The 16,094-nt window shown below is 45.2% G+C and overlaps 2 protein-coding genes and 1 long non-coding RNA gene across 11 annotated transcripts in view; 2 read left to right on the plus strand and 1 right to left on the minus strand.

The window, feature by feature from the left end:
- FN1 (fibronectin 1) overlaps positions 1–2,481 on the plus strand; it is a 75,142-nt gene extending 72,661 nt beyond the window's left edge. For 4 of the 7 annotated variants that reach the window (XM_083702641.1, XM_083702643.1, XM_083702638.1 and 1 more), the window contains 2 exons: positions 122–232; positions 1,733–2,481. In XM_083702641.1, coding sequence (XP_083558767.1) covers positions 122–232; positions 1,733–1,807 — 186 coding nt within the window. In that variant the 3' untranslated portion in view covers positions 1,808–2,481. Of the gene's footprint in view, positions 1–121; positions 233–1,729 lie in introns of all 7 variants that reach the window. The other 3 variants (XM_083702639.1, XM_083702642.1, XM_083702637.1) reach the window with 1 other exon arrangement.
- A 3,535-nt stretch (positions 2,482–6,016) lies between these two features.
- Positions 6,017–15,889, plus strand: LOC310833230. 2 transcript variants are annotated; one of them, XR_014558599.1, is made up of 3 exons: positions 6,341–7,364; positions 7,430–13,499; positions 13,820–15,889. It is a non-coding gene; the product is annotated as an uncharacterized lncRNA (long non-coding RNA). The 2 variants fall into 2 exon arrangements; XR_014558598.1 differs by lacking the exon at positions 13,820–15,889 and having other exon boundaries at positions 6,017–7,364; positions 7,430–8,033.
- ATIC (5-aminoimidazole-4-carboxamide ribonucleotide formyltransferase/IMP cyclohydrolase) overlaps positions 7,895–16,094 on the minus strand; it is a 30,448-nt gene continuing 22,248 nt past the window's right edge. For both annotated transcript variants that reach the window (XM_083709107.1, XM_083709106.1), the window contains exons 14-16: positions 10,647–10,829; positions 8,855–9,010; positions 7,895–8,392 (exon numbers count right to left, since the gene is read on the minus strand). In XM_083709107.1, coding sequence (XP_083565233.1) covers positions 8,273–8,392; positions 8,855–9,010; positions 10,647–10,829 — 459 coding nt within the window. In that variant the 3' untranslated portion in view covers positions 7,895–8,272. The remainder of the gene's footprint in view (positions 8,393–8,854; positions 9,011–10,646; positions 10,830–16,094) is intronic.

The following is a 16,094-nucleotide window of genomic DNA, read 5'->3' on the forward strand; positions in this document are numbered from 1 at the left end:
AGGATACGAAGGGAGACAATTGTGTATGCCACTTTTCTTCAGGGACAAATTTGAAATTTGATATATATGACATCTTCCATTCAGAAGCTCATGCTAAAATGTAGTGTTTGTTTATTTAAAGGGCTGGCGTTGTGACAATTGTCGTAGACCAGGTGCTGCGCTCTCACCCGAAGGTTCTCCTGGGCACACCTATTCACAGTACTCACAGAGACAGCAACAAACTTCAAATACTGTAAGTATAGAAGCCCCATTCATCTGACAGCAGTGGCTGTTCAGCACTGCTCACCATTGTTACCAAGAATGCAAATTCCTGGTAGTCTTCCACTATAGACAGGCAACTTCTGTTGACTTCATGGGTCTCCCAGCAGTTTCTAATCTAAGAGACTGATCAGATGCACAGCTTCAGAATCAAGTGCTTCTAGTCCAACACCAAAATATTTAGAATAAGTTAGTCATTGCATGGCCAGCCTAAAACAGTTCTAAACCACTTTCATGTGATGACTAATCAAACGTTCCTAGTCTGACTGCCACAGGCTTCCAATTCCCACAATATCCTACGGTAGGATACGGTATGAAACACAACTGGAATGCAGTTTGTGTCAAGAGTGAGTGTGTTTATTGGACCATGTCCAGGTTAGCGGCAGAAGGAAGGGAAACCAATACAGCCATCACTTTGATGAATGCAGTGGAACAGGAACATTTCCATTCCCTTCAGCAGAACTGCTGCCCATCCCTCCACCTCACAATTCATCTCTTAAGGGTTTGCATTGTGAAATGTCAAGAGATGCAAGTACCGTATTTTTCGCTCTATAACACGCACCTGACCATAACACGCACATCGTTTTTAGAGGAGGAAAACAAGGGGAAAAACATTCTGAATGAAACAGTGGATGTATCATTTTTGGGCTTCATGCTGTGGCCACAGACATGTGATCTGATGGTGAATTTGGGTTGACCCACTGTAAAAATCCTGAGAATTCCTGTGGATCCATGCTTTGTAACCACGTTTTTGCACCATTGCAGCTCCAGGCAACAGTGGGTGCGTGATTTTTTTGGTGCAGGCTGTAGCCATGGACATGCTGTGTGATTTGATGGTGAATTTGGGGTGACCCAATGCAAAGATCCTGAGGATCCATGTGGATCTATGCTTTGTAACCACATTTTAAGTGGGGAGCGAAGGAAAAACAAAGAAGGGACATGAGAGGGGTGTGCAGAGAAGCAGCTGGCTAAGAATGCAGGAGAGGGATTTAACGGAGGGAGGAAAGAAAGGCAAAAGTTTCCCCCCACCCAAGCCAGCCATATCTCTCTCTCTCTCTCCCTCCCCCTCTCTCCCCCTCCCCCCGCTCTCTCTCTCCCCCAGCAGCACAGAGAGGAATTCCCCTCTGCTTGCCTGGAGGGGAGGGGCTTTCCCTGCTCTTTGTTCCGTTTGAGCAAACACAGCAACGAAACAGAGGAGGGTGGGCAGTAAGACCCTGAGGCAGAATGCAGGAAAGCAGCCGCTTCCTCTTTTCAAGTTTTCCTTCTAGGAGACGCGCGATTTGATTTTTGCCTGCTTTTTCGGCTCCAGGGACACACATTCGCTCTATAACACGCACAGACATTTCCCCTTCCTTTTTAGGAGAAAAAATCTGCGTGTTATAGAGGGAAAAATACGGTATTTTGGCTGAGCAAGATACTTTCCACCTTCTAGACCTGCTGAGCTGATTTCCTTCCTCCTCCTTTCTTCCAGCAGAATGTTCACTGCCCCATTGAGTGCTTCTACCCTTTGCATCTACAAGCAGAGACGCCAAATCGACGAGGAGACTAACACCAGCCAAGGAAAGTCTTTCTTGCCAAGACCATCCACTCTAGAATGCTGCTAGAGGAAAGCAGGTCTGCTTCGGGTGGCCAGAGTGCCTTTCTCGGCTTTGCTCAACTCACAGCTTCTCCAAGGGAGGCCACTCTTGGAGCGTCTCAAGACTTCTTTTCACAAAGGATAGTTGTATACTGTCTTCTCTTTTGCTCAGTGTTTCAATACCATTCAGTATTTTCCCTGAAGACGACTCATACTAACTCATAATTTGCTCAGCAACCAGTATCCATAAGGGATTAAGGGGAGGGGCTCTCCTGCCATAGGGAATGAAGGAAAATCCAAAGTTCTGTGTTCATCTAATTGTGCAGCTACCAATAGGGACTGCAAACCCCATCACTGTGATATCTAAAAATATGCACAGTCCTAATCTTTCTAAATTATCCTAATTTCTTTCCCTAGCGGTATGTTTGTATCTCGTACTGTTATTTATCAACATTGTTCTTCCTTTCCCTGCTCCCTCCCCTCCCCCTCAGTGTTTTTTTAACAGGAAAATATATTAAAGACACTTAGTACACCATTGACAGAGGAATTTGGTATAATTATGATCAGTGATTATTTTTTATACTGTAAGTGCCAAAGCTTTAACTACTGTGGGAGACAACTCTTTTAATAAAAAGATTTACAATCCAGCTGTGTGTCTCTTTCTTCTTTGGATTGTGTAGCTCATCCCTGGAACTGGAACATGGAGCTCTTCTACATCCCCCTTCTAGGCACTGAAACAGGTGCTGTTTCATTGGTGAAAGCGTGGATCTATCACAACATAAAAATACATCTCCTTTATATTTTTTGAGCTTTTTATTTTTCAGAACATCACCAGCCATGTCTCCCCTGCTCATTACCTCCCTCAGATTAGGCTGTTAGGTGGCAACTGGCATTAGGCTGCCCAAGGAGCTTTGTGAAAATTGAAACTGGAATCACTAATTCATACAGCAAAGGAAATTCTCTCTCTTAGGCTTTATTGTTATTAGACACCTGTCTTACGAAACAGGTGAAGAAAGCCCACCCTGACTTTATCATGGGGGTGAGGCATCTTTAGCCTACCTTGATGGCCTTTTCTCTACTCTTGCCCCATTCTGATCTAGACCATTTGAACTAGTCAGGGGCGGAGGTGATGGTATGGAAAGATTTTGCTTTAGGGCAACAAGAGAGGCTGGTGCTGAATGTTGATGCTCTACGCCCAGTGATTCCGACCCTATTTTTAAAGCATTTGGCAGAGGTACTCCCTGAGATCTTAACCATCTTCAGTCACAACATGAAACACAAGGCTAAAAACATACAGAACCCAAGACTGCAATGATTACAACAACAAAATGCTAATACTGTAATACAGCTTTTGTTACACAATATGGCTTGCAATACTGTTAATGTCGAGGGACGCGGTTGGCACTGTGGGTTAAACCACAGGGCCTAGGACTTGCCGATCAGAAGGTCGGCGGTTCGAATCCCCACGATGGGGTGAGCTCCTATTGTCCCTGCTCCTACCAACCTAGCAGCTCGAAAGCACATCAGGTGCAAGTAAATAAATAGGTACCGCTCTGGCGGGAAGGTAAACGGCATTTCCATGCGTTGCTCTGGTTTGCCAGAAGCGGCTTAGTCATGCTGGCCACATGATCTGGAAGCTGTACGCCAGCTCCCTCGGCCAATAAAGCGAGATGAGCGCCACAACCCGAGAGTTGTCCGCAAGTGGACCTAATGGTCAGGGGTCCCTTTACCTTTACTGTTAATGTTGCTATCATGAAAATTGCTGTTTGCAGTCTTTATTGCAGGCCAGAAGAAGAAGAGCCAGTTGTTAGTGAAGTTACTCAAGGCAGCAAACAAATTCAACAACACTCTGAGTAGGTCTTGCCAGGACTGATTGTCCCCACCTTCTACCCCCTCTAAGGCTCCTCTCTGCCAGATGTTTCCAAGCAGTCTCAAACTGCATCTGGGCATCTTTAATCTTTGTTCCAGCCTACGCATCACTCTGCCTGTCCTTGGAGACAAGGGGGAGGGGGACTTGTCACAGTAGATGTTAGCTATTTGTGATCAAAAATAGTTGAATACATAAATGGTTGAATATAAATCTTTACTTTGTGAAATACATTACAAATACTAACAGGAGAGGCAGGCTTCCTGTCGTCTTCTGCAGCCTCTTTCTTGCCTGCCCTCCTCTGCTTCAGCCTCGCTGTCACCAACTTGCCCTGCTCACTAAATCCTGTTGACCCAACAGCATTCCACTCCTTGAACTCTCCGCAGTGTCCCATCACCAATCCCTGGGCTCTGAGCCTTCCTCTTCTGGGGTTTCTCTTGGTGGTTCCTCAGCTGATGGCTCCCACCACTGCTTGTCACCCAGCCGTTCTCTGACAACAGGAAACTTCCCGGGGAACAGGGAGTATGTTACGGGCCCTGTGTGCATAAGCGAAAGTGGGGAACCCACTGCAGCTTTCCACCCAACAGCTGTTTAAAGGTTTGGTTGATTGGTGGCAGGGATGTTGGGTCCAGAGTGGGAGAGGGAAGCGGTGGGCAGGGAGGGAGACTGTCTTGCCCCTTCCTACCATTTGCATGGCTGGCGCTGAAGCCACTTTGTGGCTGGACTTCCTCTTTTCCCTCCAAGAGGACAGGTTGTTTTCACCTCCTCTTTTTTCTGCCTCATTCAGGGGTAGGCAACATAAGGCCCATAGGCCACAAGCAGCCCATGGGGGTTGTTTAACCGGCCCATGAGTCACCCCCAAACCAAGCCACCCGCTCGGCAAGTTCCCATGCGCTGCGCTAAACCGGCGCAGCACGATGTGGTGACTCGCTTCTGCGGTGCCAGAAATTGCATCTGCAGACGCCAGAAATCACAGGGACGTGCACTCAGGCATGTGCGCAATCCAGCCCAGAGAGGGATCTCTGCTGGAGTGAACCGGCCCAGACGAGGTAAATCTTGCCGACCCCTGGTCTCATTGTTGGCGTTTTTAGCACGGTTCCATATGTGGGGGTAGCGGGATTTGTTGGATAGCGTGGGAGGGTCTCAGAGTGAGCTCTTTCTAGCCCACCATCTTCCAAGACGTCCCTGTCATTGAGTGGGAGAGCATGGCAGCAGTGAGAGCGTCCGCACACCATTTTGGAGCCCTTGGCGTCTTTTTTTCTGGACTTTTGGCTCACTGGCGTACTCTATGGCCTCTGAGGAGCGTCTCCTTAGGGGCCAAAAGGACTTTCCAGCTCTAACCCACCGTTTCAGGTTAGAATTGTATTATTTATTTCACAATGCTGCATGTATGCAGTCGCATGTGACTCAATCGTGTGAAAGTAAGGGGATGACTGTATTTGCTCCTAGTAAAACTGTCCTAAAAGGCAGTTTATTTTTTAATCAATGCAGGCCACCAATTCAGTATGTTTGGCACCAAGCTGGTGCCACACGTATTGTCCTGCCTTTCCTTTGGGCCACATCAGTGAGGCAGAGAGGGGTCTTTTTGTCTGGGCAGCACAAGACCTCCATACACACTGCCAAGGCTTGTGCCCTGGGGAGGTCACTCAGTGCTGCAAATGCAGCCGTTTGACTTCACCCCTGGAGGCACACTCCATCGTCCCTTGAGACAGATGGATGCCAACAGGAGAAACCACCAAGCACATTTTCCTACCTTCATTTGTCATCCAAGGCCAGTTCATACAACCACATATTTGCAGGGTCACAAATAGCACGAAGCATTCCCTTTGTAGGCTGCGCCATGTTGAATCTTGCTTTCAGAGAGATTCATTCAAGTCGCACCACCTCCAGTGGAGATTCCCCTCAAGTATGATTACAGAAGTCTTTGTTTTAGCACTTCCAAACGAGCAACTTGTTAGGCAGCGCTGCTTGAACAGGTTGTGTCCCTCTAGCCAACTGCAGCACAACTTGAAATGAGCCAAGAGGCAGGGAGGTGGATGCTCTTCGTTCTCCTTCACTTGAATACAGCCAGCGTAACTTGGGGCTCTAGATTGCACCACACCTGTCTAGCAAGAGCCTATGAAGGGTTTTTCTCCAGCAGCTGCAGTTCATTCTCATCTACCACTGCATCTCAACTACACTGAGTGTTAGATGAGCTGGACAGCACCATCTCTTCAACACTTGCCATTGGCTAAATTAAAAATTAAAAAGCTTTAGCTTGCCAGCTATTGACTTTGTTTTTGGTATAGAAAGTAAAGTAAAATCAAAAGCTCTGGTCTATTTAGATTAAAGTGAATTACCGTACCCAGGTGAACATACCCACACTGAGCATATGCCCAAAATGTTTCTTTCTCCAGGCAAATTAAAGGCTTTCCTAAAGGAGACAGAAGTGCTGACCCAACTCCCTAAAAAAACAAACAATTCTCTCTTACACTTTGGGGAAAACCCTTTAGAAATTGAGTCAATTTTGTTGCTTGGTCACTTTCATGCCTGTAACAAATAACTTCTGACACCAGGAGCCCTTTGTTTAAACTGCACATCTGATCTGACAAGCGCAGCAAAATATGCTTCAGAGTATTTCACAGTGGAGTTATTTTTAATAAACCACCAAACATGCAGAAACCATGCTGCCAGTTTCCTCCCCTTTGGCAGTGAAAATTACCTACTCTTACCACATATTCTGCTGTCAGCATGGCAGAAGTTATTTCCATCACTTTATAATACACCTCCCCAAAGACAGTTCACATTAAATAATTCCAACTAAGCATAAGGCAAATCTTTTTAAAGCAGCAGATTGAAGCACCACTGCTCCATATTGTAGCTCACTGTTTTGATTTCAGAGTTTTGAAAACGGAAACAAACATTTAGGAAAATGAGGCTGCAGCTTTTGTAAGTCTTTATCTCTCCTGCTCTTATGTGAGAGTATGTAGGGTAGAAGAAGCTGCACAGAGCATCTTGATATACATATTTATAGTCAGACCACAAGTTGGTGTCCAGGTACCTAGTACAGGATACAGAGAATAAGCATATAGGAGCCCGATAAAAGCTTCAGACACTCCCGCACCAAAGTTGTTGCAGATCCTCCTGCAGTTGTTCCCCAACCCTTGTTAACAAAAGAATGTATTGTGGTTGCTTATAACGGCATGGCTACAAACTACTACATTTATTCTATAAATTTACTCAACATGTATTATATTACTTGTGCTGGACCCCCCTGAAATTCTCACTTATCGGTGTGAGTGCAGCTTCTCCCATGCTTGTAGGTCTATAAATCCTTCCATCTCTTTAAAAAAGAGGTTTAGCTGTTGTGGAGGGAACGTGTGCTGAGGGCGCAGAGTAGGTTTTGTAGCTGCCAGTCACCTCATCATATTTAACCAGGATAGGAGAAACAGCAGAAGAAGTTGCAATCGGAGTGGCCAGTGAACATCACAAGGGGCCAGGCACCCCAAATTCAGAATATCCTGTCTGTACAGTGCTAAGTTTTTGGCACCGATTTAAAACCAGCACCACCCAGGCCTTTGCCTCTATTCCCACTGCTGTGAAGATTACTTATCTTGCTACCATTTTATTTTGTTAATGCTTGCTGATGAATTACATTTTGTTTTACCTATTTTATTAGCAATTGTAACTTGCTCTGGTCCATGGGGTCACGAAGAGTCGGACACGACTAAACGACTAAACAACAACAGCAAACTTGCTCTTCGAAGAGTGCAATAGAAATACCACATTTCACCGCATCATTGTTGCATTTTTAATGCTCTCCCCCCAACCCCCATTATGTAGTGAATTATGGTAATGGCTGGAAGCAGTCAAGGTGGGTGGAAGCTGTCGTGTCCCAGAGTGTGGGCAGGAGGAGACGTAGACCTCAGTGGTTGGGTGTGAGCCAAGTTGTGGGGTGCTGGAGTTCCACGCCTGCCAAGTTTGCACGGGCCTCCGCCCCCCCCCCCAGGCAGGAACAGATGGGGGGACCCAGAGAGGCAAAAGCAATCTGGTGCCCGGGTTGAATGCCCTTCCCAGTCAATAGCCAGCAATTAAGGCCATCGGCAGCCCAGCTCCACAGATCCTCCTGCTGTCGAATTATACCCTGCAACTATTATGTGGGGAAAGTACTGGAACCAACTTTAGAGCTGCAAAAATGGGGGTGAGACTATTACGAGATTAAATGTGGTATTTTAATATCAAAGTACAATGATTATCTGCTTCCCATACATACAATGCCCAGCTGATTATCTGCATACTGCAAAAGCCAATAAAACTAATGTCCACACCTTGAATGCATAAAGGATTTGACTTCAGACACATTAGTGACAAATACTTTTGTCCATTAATTTTTCAAGAAATGCATCAAAGGCTAGCTACTTTAGTTTTCTCAAAACAATGGGTATTATATGTAGAATATAAAGAGAAATGTTCCCATGAAGACTGGCTTTTTAGAAAGCAAGCAAGAACCCGTTAATGAGGATGCTTCCACTGCCTGAAGCAGAGAGACAAGCCAATGAGCAAAGAGGAATGTCTGGCAACGTAGGGAAGCTTCAGTGGTGGAAGAGACGGAGGCTGGTATGAACTAGAGTTATTCCCAGCTCATCGCAGGCTTCGATCACAACTTGGTCAGCTGCTGAACCAGAAGGGGCAGCAATGAACTGGACTCCGCTCTGAGAGAAAAGGAGGAGGGAGACAAAAACAAATCAGCTTTATCGAACCATTTCATTAGCTGTTGCACAATTCTGCACATATGGGGTGCCCACAAAAGTTGTCAACCACTTTTAGGGAAGATTGTCCTAAACGGAGGTCAGAGAGGACACTAAGCGTGGTGAATCTTCTCTTTGGAAGGTGCTGAAAGATGAGAATTGCAACCTGTCCGAGTTTGAGTAAGTATCATCAGCTTTTTCCTGAAATGCATGTCTGGACTAAATTTCCCTACAGCTACTCCTGCTTCCACTTTGATACCTCTTACTTGCAACCGTAACCTACAAAACAGATTTTAGGGAGCCGGTATGCAGAACAAGAGCAGCTAATTGGACATATTCTCCTCAGGCCTGTTAGTCATTAAGAGGCACAGTCACACACACACCCCAGGCACAGTCACACCCCCCCTGCCAATTCCACAGCCTTACCCGCTTTGCTCTATCCACGTTATCCCTGAAAGGGAAGAAAGCATCAGAGCTGAGCGAGATGCCATTCAGTTTCCCAATCCATGCCTTTTGGTCTGCCTCAGTTAGCAAAGCTGGGACTTCCTCAAACAGCGCCTTCCACTTGACAAGATCTTCATCCTGCAAAGGGGCATTTTTAAAATTCACCTGCTTCATTGATGGCATCTAATTCAACAATGCAGGCAAATACAGTGACAAGAATGCAAACATCTCTCCAAGTTCCCCACTGGAAGGTCACAGCTACATAACACCTTGCTATAAAATTTGTACTCAGAGGTTTATTAAATTCTAAGCTCCCCTGGTTCCTTTGTTGTTTAAACTAATACATACACGTACCCTTACAGCTTCCTGCTACAAAGCACCCTGCTCATTTCAGAGTCATTTGCTTTGCTTGGCCTATTTTCTGCTACTCCAGCCAGTGAGTAAACATCAAAGCACCCAAGCAGACCATTTAGTACAAGGAGCCCAACACAACATTCAACAAAACAGGATTTTGGCTCACTGTCCTCTGTCTTGAGTGCCACGGATCCAGCTGCTGTTTGCCCCAAGGAAGCAATCAGACTGCTGACATGATTTGCAGAATGTCTGTTTTAACCACATCCCTGTTTGCTTTATTGCATTCAGACTTTATTGCATTCTGAAGGAGTGTGTAGTTTACCAAGTTATGCAACGTTTGTGGAAGCCCTGAATTTGCTAGAGAAGCATTCAGGGAATTGGAATAAGAAGTCAAACACCCTTCTAAAGGGGGGGGGGCAGTGTTCAAATTTGGATATTTGTTTTTAATGCTTTCGGGACAAGCTTTTCAACCAGAGAGTTGCCACTCGTGGTCCTTTTATTCCCTTAAAGATCTCTGATGAGAACTAGGCGGCAGCTCTGACTTAATTTCTTCTGGTACTTCAGATTGAAGTCTTTAGGAACCTTCCCTCTTTACGAACCAGACCTTCTCGTGGAAGCAGCTATAAAGGTACCCGGTTGGATCTTCTGAAATATCAGTTGATAAATATGATGTGTGACTAACCCAGATCTGGAAGGAAGACACTTGATACTGATCCTAGTTTTATTTGAATCTGACTCTTACCTTTCAGATGCACATCATGATGGGAGTATTGTTTGCCTCTGAGAAGTTCAGAGATGCCTGGCCTTTTTACCGAGGCTTCCAAGAATCATCTAACTTGAGGGGGGGGGCCTCTACCCTAAGAAGTCTAATGCACTTGGAACAAACTTGCTTGTTTTTCATACTGTTGTTTTTTGTAATTAAGTACTATATAAAAGCAACAGAGAATTACAGCTTCAATAACTAACAGCACATAGATCCAGCCATGGCAATCACAACCAAGATCTCCCATCCCAGGTACATGAATATGCAAGGCACACCCCTTTCTCCCTAGGCTTTGGCTATCCTATTGAATATTTGAATAAGGCAGCCCTTGGCACAGAGCTTTCGCAGGGTTGTAAGCATTCCAAGGTGCCTCCTATGTGAGTAGAGGTTGCACGTGGCCTAGTGGCCAGAGTGCCAGACTTGGGAGGCCAGAGTTCAAATCCCTGGTTCGGCCAAGAACCTCACTGGGTGACCCTGAGCCTCTCAGTCACTGCCTCTCAGCATAACCTACCTCACAAGATTGTTGTAGGGATTAAGTGAGGAGCAGGGGGGATCATGTAAGCCACCTTCAGCTCCCTGGAGAAAGGGGTACAAATGCAAGCACCATTCCTGAACAGATTCTGGACTGTGTCTCTAGCCAAGTGCCCCCAGGCTTACCTCTCCAATGGTCCCTGTGACATACTGATCAATAGCATTAGAGATTTCCGCTCTTTTCACTCCCGCTTTGAACTTCATGGAGAGGACCCGGGGGTGATGCCTGAGCCACCAGTGGTTTGCCTTGTCTCCAGCCAGTCGGGTGCAATGGATTCGGGACTGCTGCCCTGCCCCAATGCCAACCACCTGAAAGAGGCAGAGCACTGTAGTTATTTGGAGGAAGGGCAAGCCTCCATGGGCACCTTTTCCTAAGAAATTCACTCAAGGCCTCACCAGAAAAGCCAAACCTTAAACAAACTGTGTCACCAATATGTACCACTTTAGAAACAAGATTCCTGAACATCACACACCCGCCCGGGGGGGGGGGGGGTTGGAAGCAAAATATTTGTTAAATTAGGAAACAAGACTGCTTTTTCTTCAGTAATCTCTGCATTGAGCCAAGGAAAAGGAAGCACTCAAGTTATGAGAATTTCTAGGCATCTAGCCTGCTCTGCGTGTTCTGAGATGAGCTGTTCTCCAATGTGGGAGTCCCAACCACTATGGAGAAAGCTGTCATATTCTCTACTACATTGTAAGCTATCTTAATTTCCACAATCACTAGACTTCATTGAAATGGGCAGATGGTGCAGGAGGTTAAGGCAGCCAAAGAGAGTCAATTCTGGCTGAGTGAATACGTGTCACTGGCCTAGGGAAGGCTCACTGCAGCCCTGAACCTCTGGAAAAGAATAGGGGCCCCAACCCAAAGGGGGATTATAAAGCTCCAAGATATTTCCTTGGAATTCAGTCTTACCAGGTTCAATAGGACCACAGGCTGTGTAACCTAATGCTGTCCAGTATTATATGAACTTGTCCATGTAAGCAAAACAACATATAGGAAAATTGTCAAAGGTTAGATTTGCAAGCAGGGAAATATACAGCTCAGGAGTAGGTAGGTTTCTAGCTGAAATTTATTCATTACTTTAATACAATTTTGTATACTGCTTGACTGCAAAAAATCCCCCGCAAAAAAGCACAAAAAACCCCACCATTTTGGTTTACAAAATGCTGGAACATATGATGATACAAGAGTAACATAGAAAGTGTTGAGCTTTTTTTGAAGGGGTGGGGAGACACAACTCATAGGCCTGTAACGTTAAGGAGAAAGAAAGAGGGGCGAAGAGATAGAGAATGCCAACATCCAAAACTTTTGAGTTCCAATCCCTGCATATTTTTTCCTGCTGTTACCACTTTAGTTCTACATATATTTTCAAACTTTTTTTTCACAACAATGAGGACTAGAAAAGCGGGCGGAATCTAAATGAAATTTAGAAGGAAGACTGGATTTTTATATACTCCAGGTGCTATCCAGTCAGTTCCAGGCAGGAAGCCTGGCTGCACAGGAGGGCAACTGCAGTCACACATTTCCACATTCCCAAAGAGCGCAGTCTGGCTGTTCAGTATCAAGGCTGCATCCTAAGTCCATTCAATATTAAAGTCATTTGCCTGAGGCGCACCATCTCTTTTGGAAGTGATGGCTTGGGGCAGGGAGGATGAGGAGGCAACAGTGGATGTTGTCCGGATGGTAGTGCTGTGGTCATTAGGCCAGAGGAGCTCCAGGGAAGCTGTGGCAGCCCCACAGGTACAAACAATGCTGCTGCTGCTGCTGCTGCAAGGTCCCAATTTTCCCCCTGCCCCTTATGGAGGCACTTATACTGGGCATTGCCAAAGCCAGAAATAATTAACTGGTGCAGAAAGACAACTTCTTCTGCTAAGCTAATGCCTTTCTGCTTAGTAGCAAATCCAGTTTCTTCCTATCTAAATTCTACCTGCCTGCATGTGCTCAATCTGAAGCAGAAATAGCAGCAATCCATCAGAAAACCCATGCATGTGAAGACAACTTCTTAAGAAACTAGTCTACTTCAAACGGCTGTCCTGTAAATCCACTAATAAATGAAGAAAGCGAAACGGGGGGCAATCACCCTCACGCGCAAAGTCTGGCTAACAAGCTTCTTTTAGCATCCAAAGTTTTTGTGGTCTCAGCCCTTCTAATATGCTGTTATATCTATCTAAAACGCTCCGGGAAAAGTCATTACATAATTTATTTTACAGGTGGGCTGGAGAGCAGTTTAGCAGACTGACTGGAGAGGATACTTTTAAGAAGACAACATATGTTTTATTTTGCGTAAAGCCAAGAGCAGCGTTACAGCACCCTCCCCCTCTCTACAGACCGGCACTCACCGGGACAAATGTTAACCTAACACCAGTGCAATCAATAACAATTTCCCTGCTCATTTTTTTCCAGGGTCCACAATTATAGAAATTACCAGTTATTATTATTCATGACTGCAATCCTATCTAGCAGCAGGGCTTAATAACGTTTACTGAAAAAATAGCATCTGACACTCTAAACTGCAATCTGGGTGTAGAAATTATGATTGTTGGGATCAGGAGTCAAGGGACCAAATTCAAATAGCCGTTCAGCCACAAAGCTAATGGGGTAGCCTTGGGACAGTCACATCTTTTCAGCCTAAACTACCTCCTGTTGTGAGGATAAACATCCATCAGTATGTGTGTATATGTGTGTGTTTTACGAACCATGCATTCTGCTCTGCGCACCTTGAACTCAAGAGACATTAAAAATCTAAGCAAATCCAGGGAAAGGTGTAAACCTCATTCTAATGCAATGAGGACTCAAAAGCTATGCTACAACTGTACATTCACAACCCTGCACTAATTCAGGTAATAATGCCAGTTCCATGCTTAGGCAGTGCAACTCTGCATTTTTACTCTGAAGCAATCTCCATATGCTCAGATCGATCTTATTACTGTAGATTAAAATTCTGAATTCATTTTTAAGCCTGTATTTAAAGAGCAGTTGTTGTAAATAAAAATATGCCCTTTTCCCTTATGGGGTATCCAAGAGCCCATATAGAGTCCTTACATAGGTTCCTTATTGGTAGGAGAAAATAACAGAGGCCAACCAGAGAATATTGAGAAGCAAAGCAGCTAGTAAGCTTGATCTTTATTGATCTGTTGCAAAGCTTACTAGCTGCTTTGCTTCTCAATATTCTCTGGTTGGCCTCTGTTATTTTCTCCTACCAATAGGGAACCTATGTAAGGACTCTATATGGGCTCTTGGATACCCCATAAGGGAAAAGGGCATATTTTTATTTACAACACAGTAAAAGGCTTAAAAGCAGTAAAAGGCTTACTACCTCCAGTGCCACTGCAACAAGGAACTCAGAGAGCAAATAGTCTCTTGAGTTAAGTGACTGACATCAGGGAGGTTGCCTATAAGCTCAAATGGCCAAAACTCAAGAGTTGCATCATCCACATGGATTTCATTTTCAGCTCGATTATTTTTGGGGTTTGGGCCTTCATTCTGCTATGTTAAAAACAGGTTGGGGGCACTTTCCACTCTCCTGACCCCCACCCTCTGCAATATTTTGGGACTGTGTTCCCGTTTCCACCCAAGGACAAGCTCTTCAGAAAGGAGCACCAGGGGAGAGATGAGTTCCTTGCTGGGTCAAGAGGCCTGGCCACTGCCTCAAACTTTCCAGCCTAGGCTGCATTTACCAGATGTTAAAGCCCTGAGTCCCAGGCCAAACTGAAAGAAATGAACCATTTGCTGTCTTATTCCTACCGTGATTTCACATCTTGCCAGAATCATTTAAAAAACAAAAATAAGGATCGTTCCCCAATGACAGGGAATGAAAAATCTGGACTTGTGTCCTTTTTTTAGCAGCCAATGAATAATATGCTCCTTGCTAACAAGTCAGCCACTGGCATTACACAACATTGCGCTTGTTTAATATTCCTCAGGGGCTGCACAATGAATGGATTTACAGAGGGCAGCTGCAATGTTGTGCCTGCTCCATCAGAAAGGTCTTTTGCCTAACATGGCTTCTCCACTGGCTTCAGGACTGCATTGAACCTCAATACAAGCTGATTTTACACATCAAACAACACTCTTCATCTTCACACCAAACAAAATACTACACCTCTAAGCAGTGCAAGTGCTTGGTCTATGGCAGCAGCTCTCAAAGGGCAGGCCTTGCCCCACGGGTGTACCAGGAGAGGCTGGGAAGTGCGGTGGGAAGATTCAAGGGCAATCAAAGAAACATTCCAACATTTCAGTGTAGCATAGTATCAACTTAAAAAATAAAATAAAATGCAGAATATGGATATCTTTTTAAAATGAGAGTGAGAGCACTGGCTGTTTTTCTACAGTTCTCCACAACATATTGTTGAGAACAGGGCTTTTGAACTCTGACAAATATGAAAGATCAGAAAAGAGAAAGGCTTCTTTGTGTTGAAGAGATGAGTTTGTTTGTCTCAAACTACACCTAATATAAATGTGATTACTCATACTTAAGGCACAGATGAAAGAGGCTCGTTTATAATTACATTTTGGAAATGATTCGTGTTTTTATGAAGCTGCACTGTTTTATACTTTCCAGGTGTCTCATGACCATATTATATAGTAGTTGTGTTCTGTGTTATAATTCAAGCACTGCTAGGAGTTGTTTGTGTTTTCCAATGTATTTATTATCAATAAAAAATCTGATGTGGGGTGAGCTAATTTATATTCTGAGGAAAAAAGTTTGAGAACCTGGTCTGTGGTGTTTGATTTGTTAATTCTTGCTCCTTCGTAGTCACTGAGTGAAAGACAAGGTGTGTGAAGTTGCTTCCCTTCCAAGCAAAGTGCTCAGGATCCTGCGTGAGCCTCTACACTCAAGGAGCCATGCGGCAGAAACCACGACTCCCTCCCAGCGCTGCTCCTTAACTGCTCCTTACAACCTCCACCTTCAGATCTGCTCCCAGGGCCAAAAAGCTTCTTTACCCCTGCATGATAGTTTCCACCAATTCCCCAAGCCACATGCAGCCCCTAGAAAATCTACCTTGCTTTGGGGGTGGCAAAAATATAGGTGGCCGTGGCAGGGGAGGGGGTGGGCCTACAGGAAATTACAAAAATCACAGCAGGGGTTTCCGTTGGATGTGAATGGAAGCAGCCCTTCTGTCCCTGGGGAAGAACAATTCAGGAGCTAGGACCATGTGCTTCTATTACCTTTATTCCTTCATAAGCATTCTGGGTTGCTTATTATATGCCTCTCGTCTGAGTAACTGGATTTGAGTACCATGATTCTTAATTAAGGGGGAAAGCAGCAAATCCTGTCAGCTCTGAAGATAAAAACTCGAGGGGCACTTAGGGCTCCCTCCACGCTCCCCCTTGTCCCGTGCCTAGAAAGATGGGGGTCTGAGCTGTTTCCCCCTGCCCTGCACTGAAACGGAGGCAGCATCAACCCAGATAAAACCCAAATAGCGGTTTGCTCCAATTGACTACTAAAGAACTTACAGTGGTGCCCCGCAAGACGAATGCCTCACAAGACGGGAAACCCGCTAGACGAAAGGGAAATCTCCGGGGACCTCTTTTAAATGCTGGCGGTGGGGAGCAAAGCCTTTCCCCCCCCC

Source organism: Podarcis gaigeae (genome assembly GCF_964106915.1).
Source record: "Podarcis gaigeae genome assembly, chromosome: 1".
Taxonomy (NCBI): Eukaryota; Metazoa; Chordata; class Lepidosauria; order Squamata; family Lacertidae; genus Podarcis; species Podarcis gaigeae.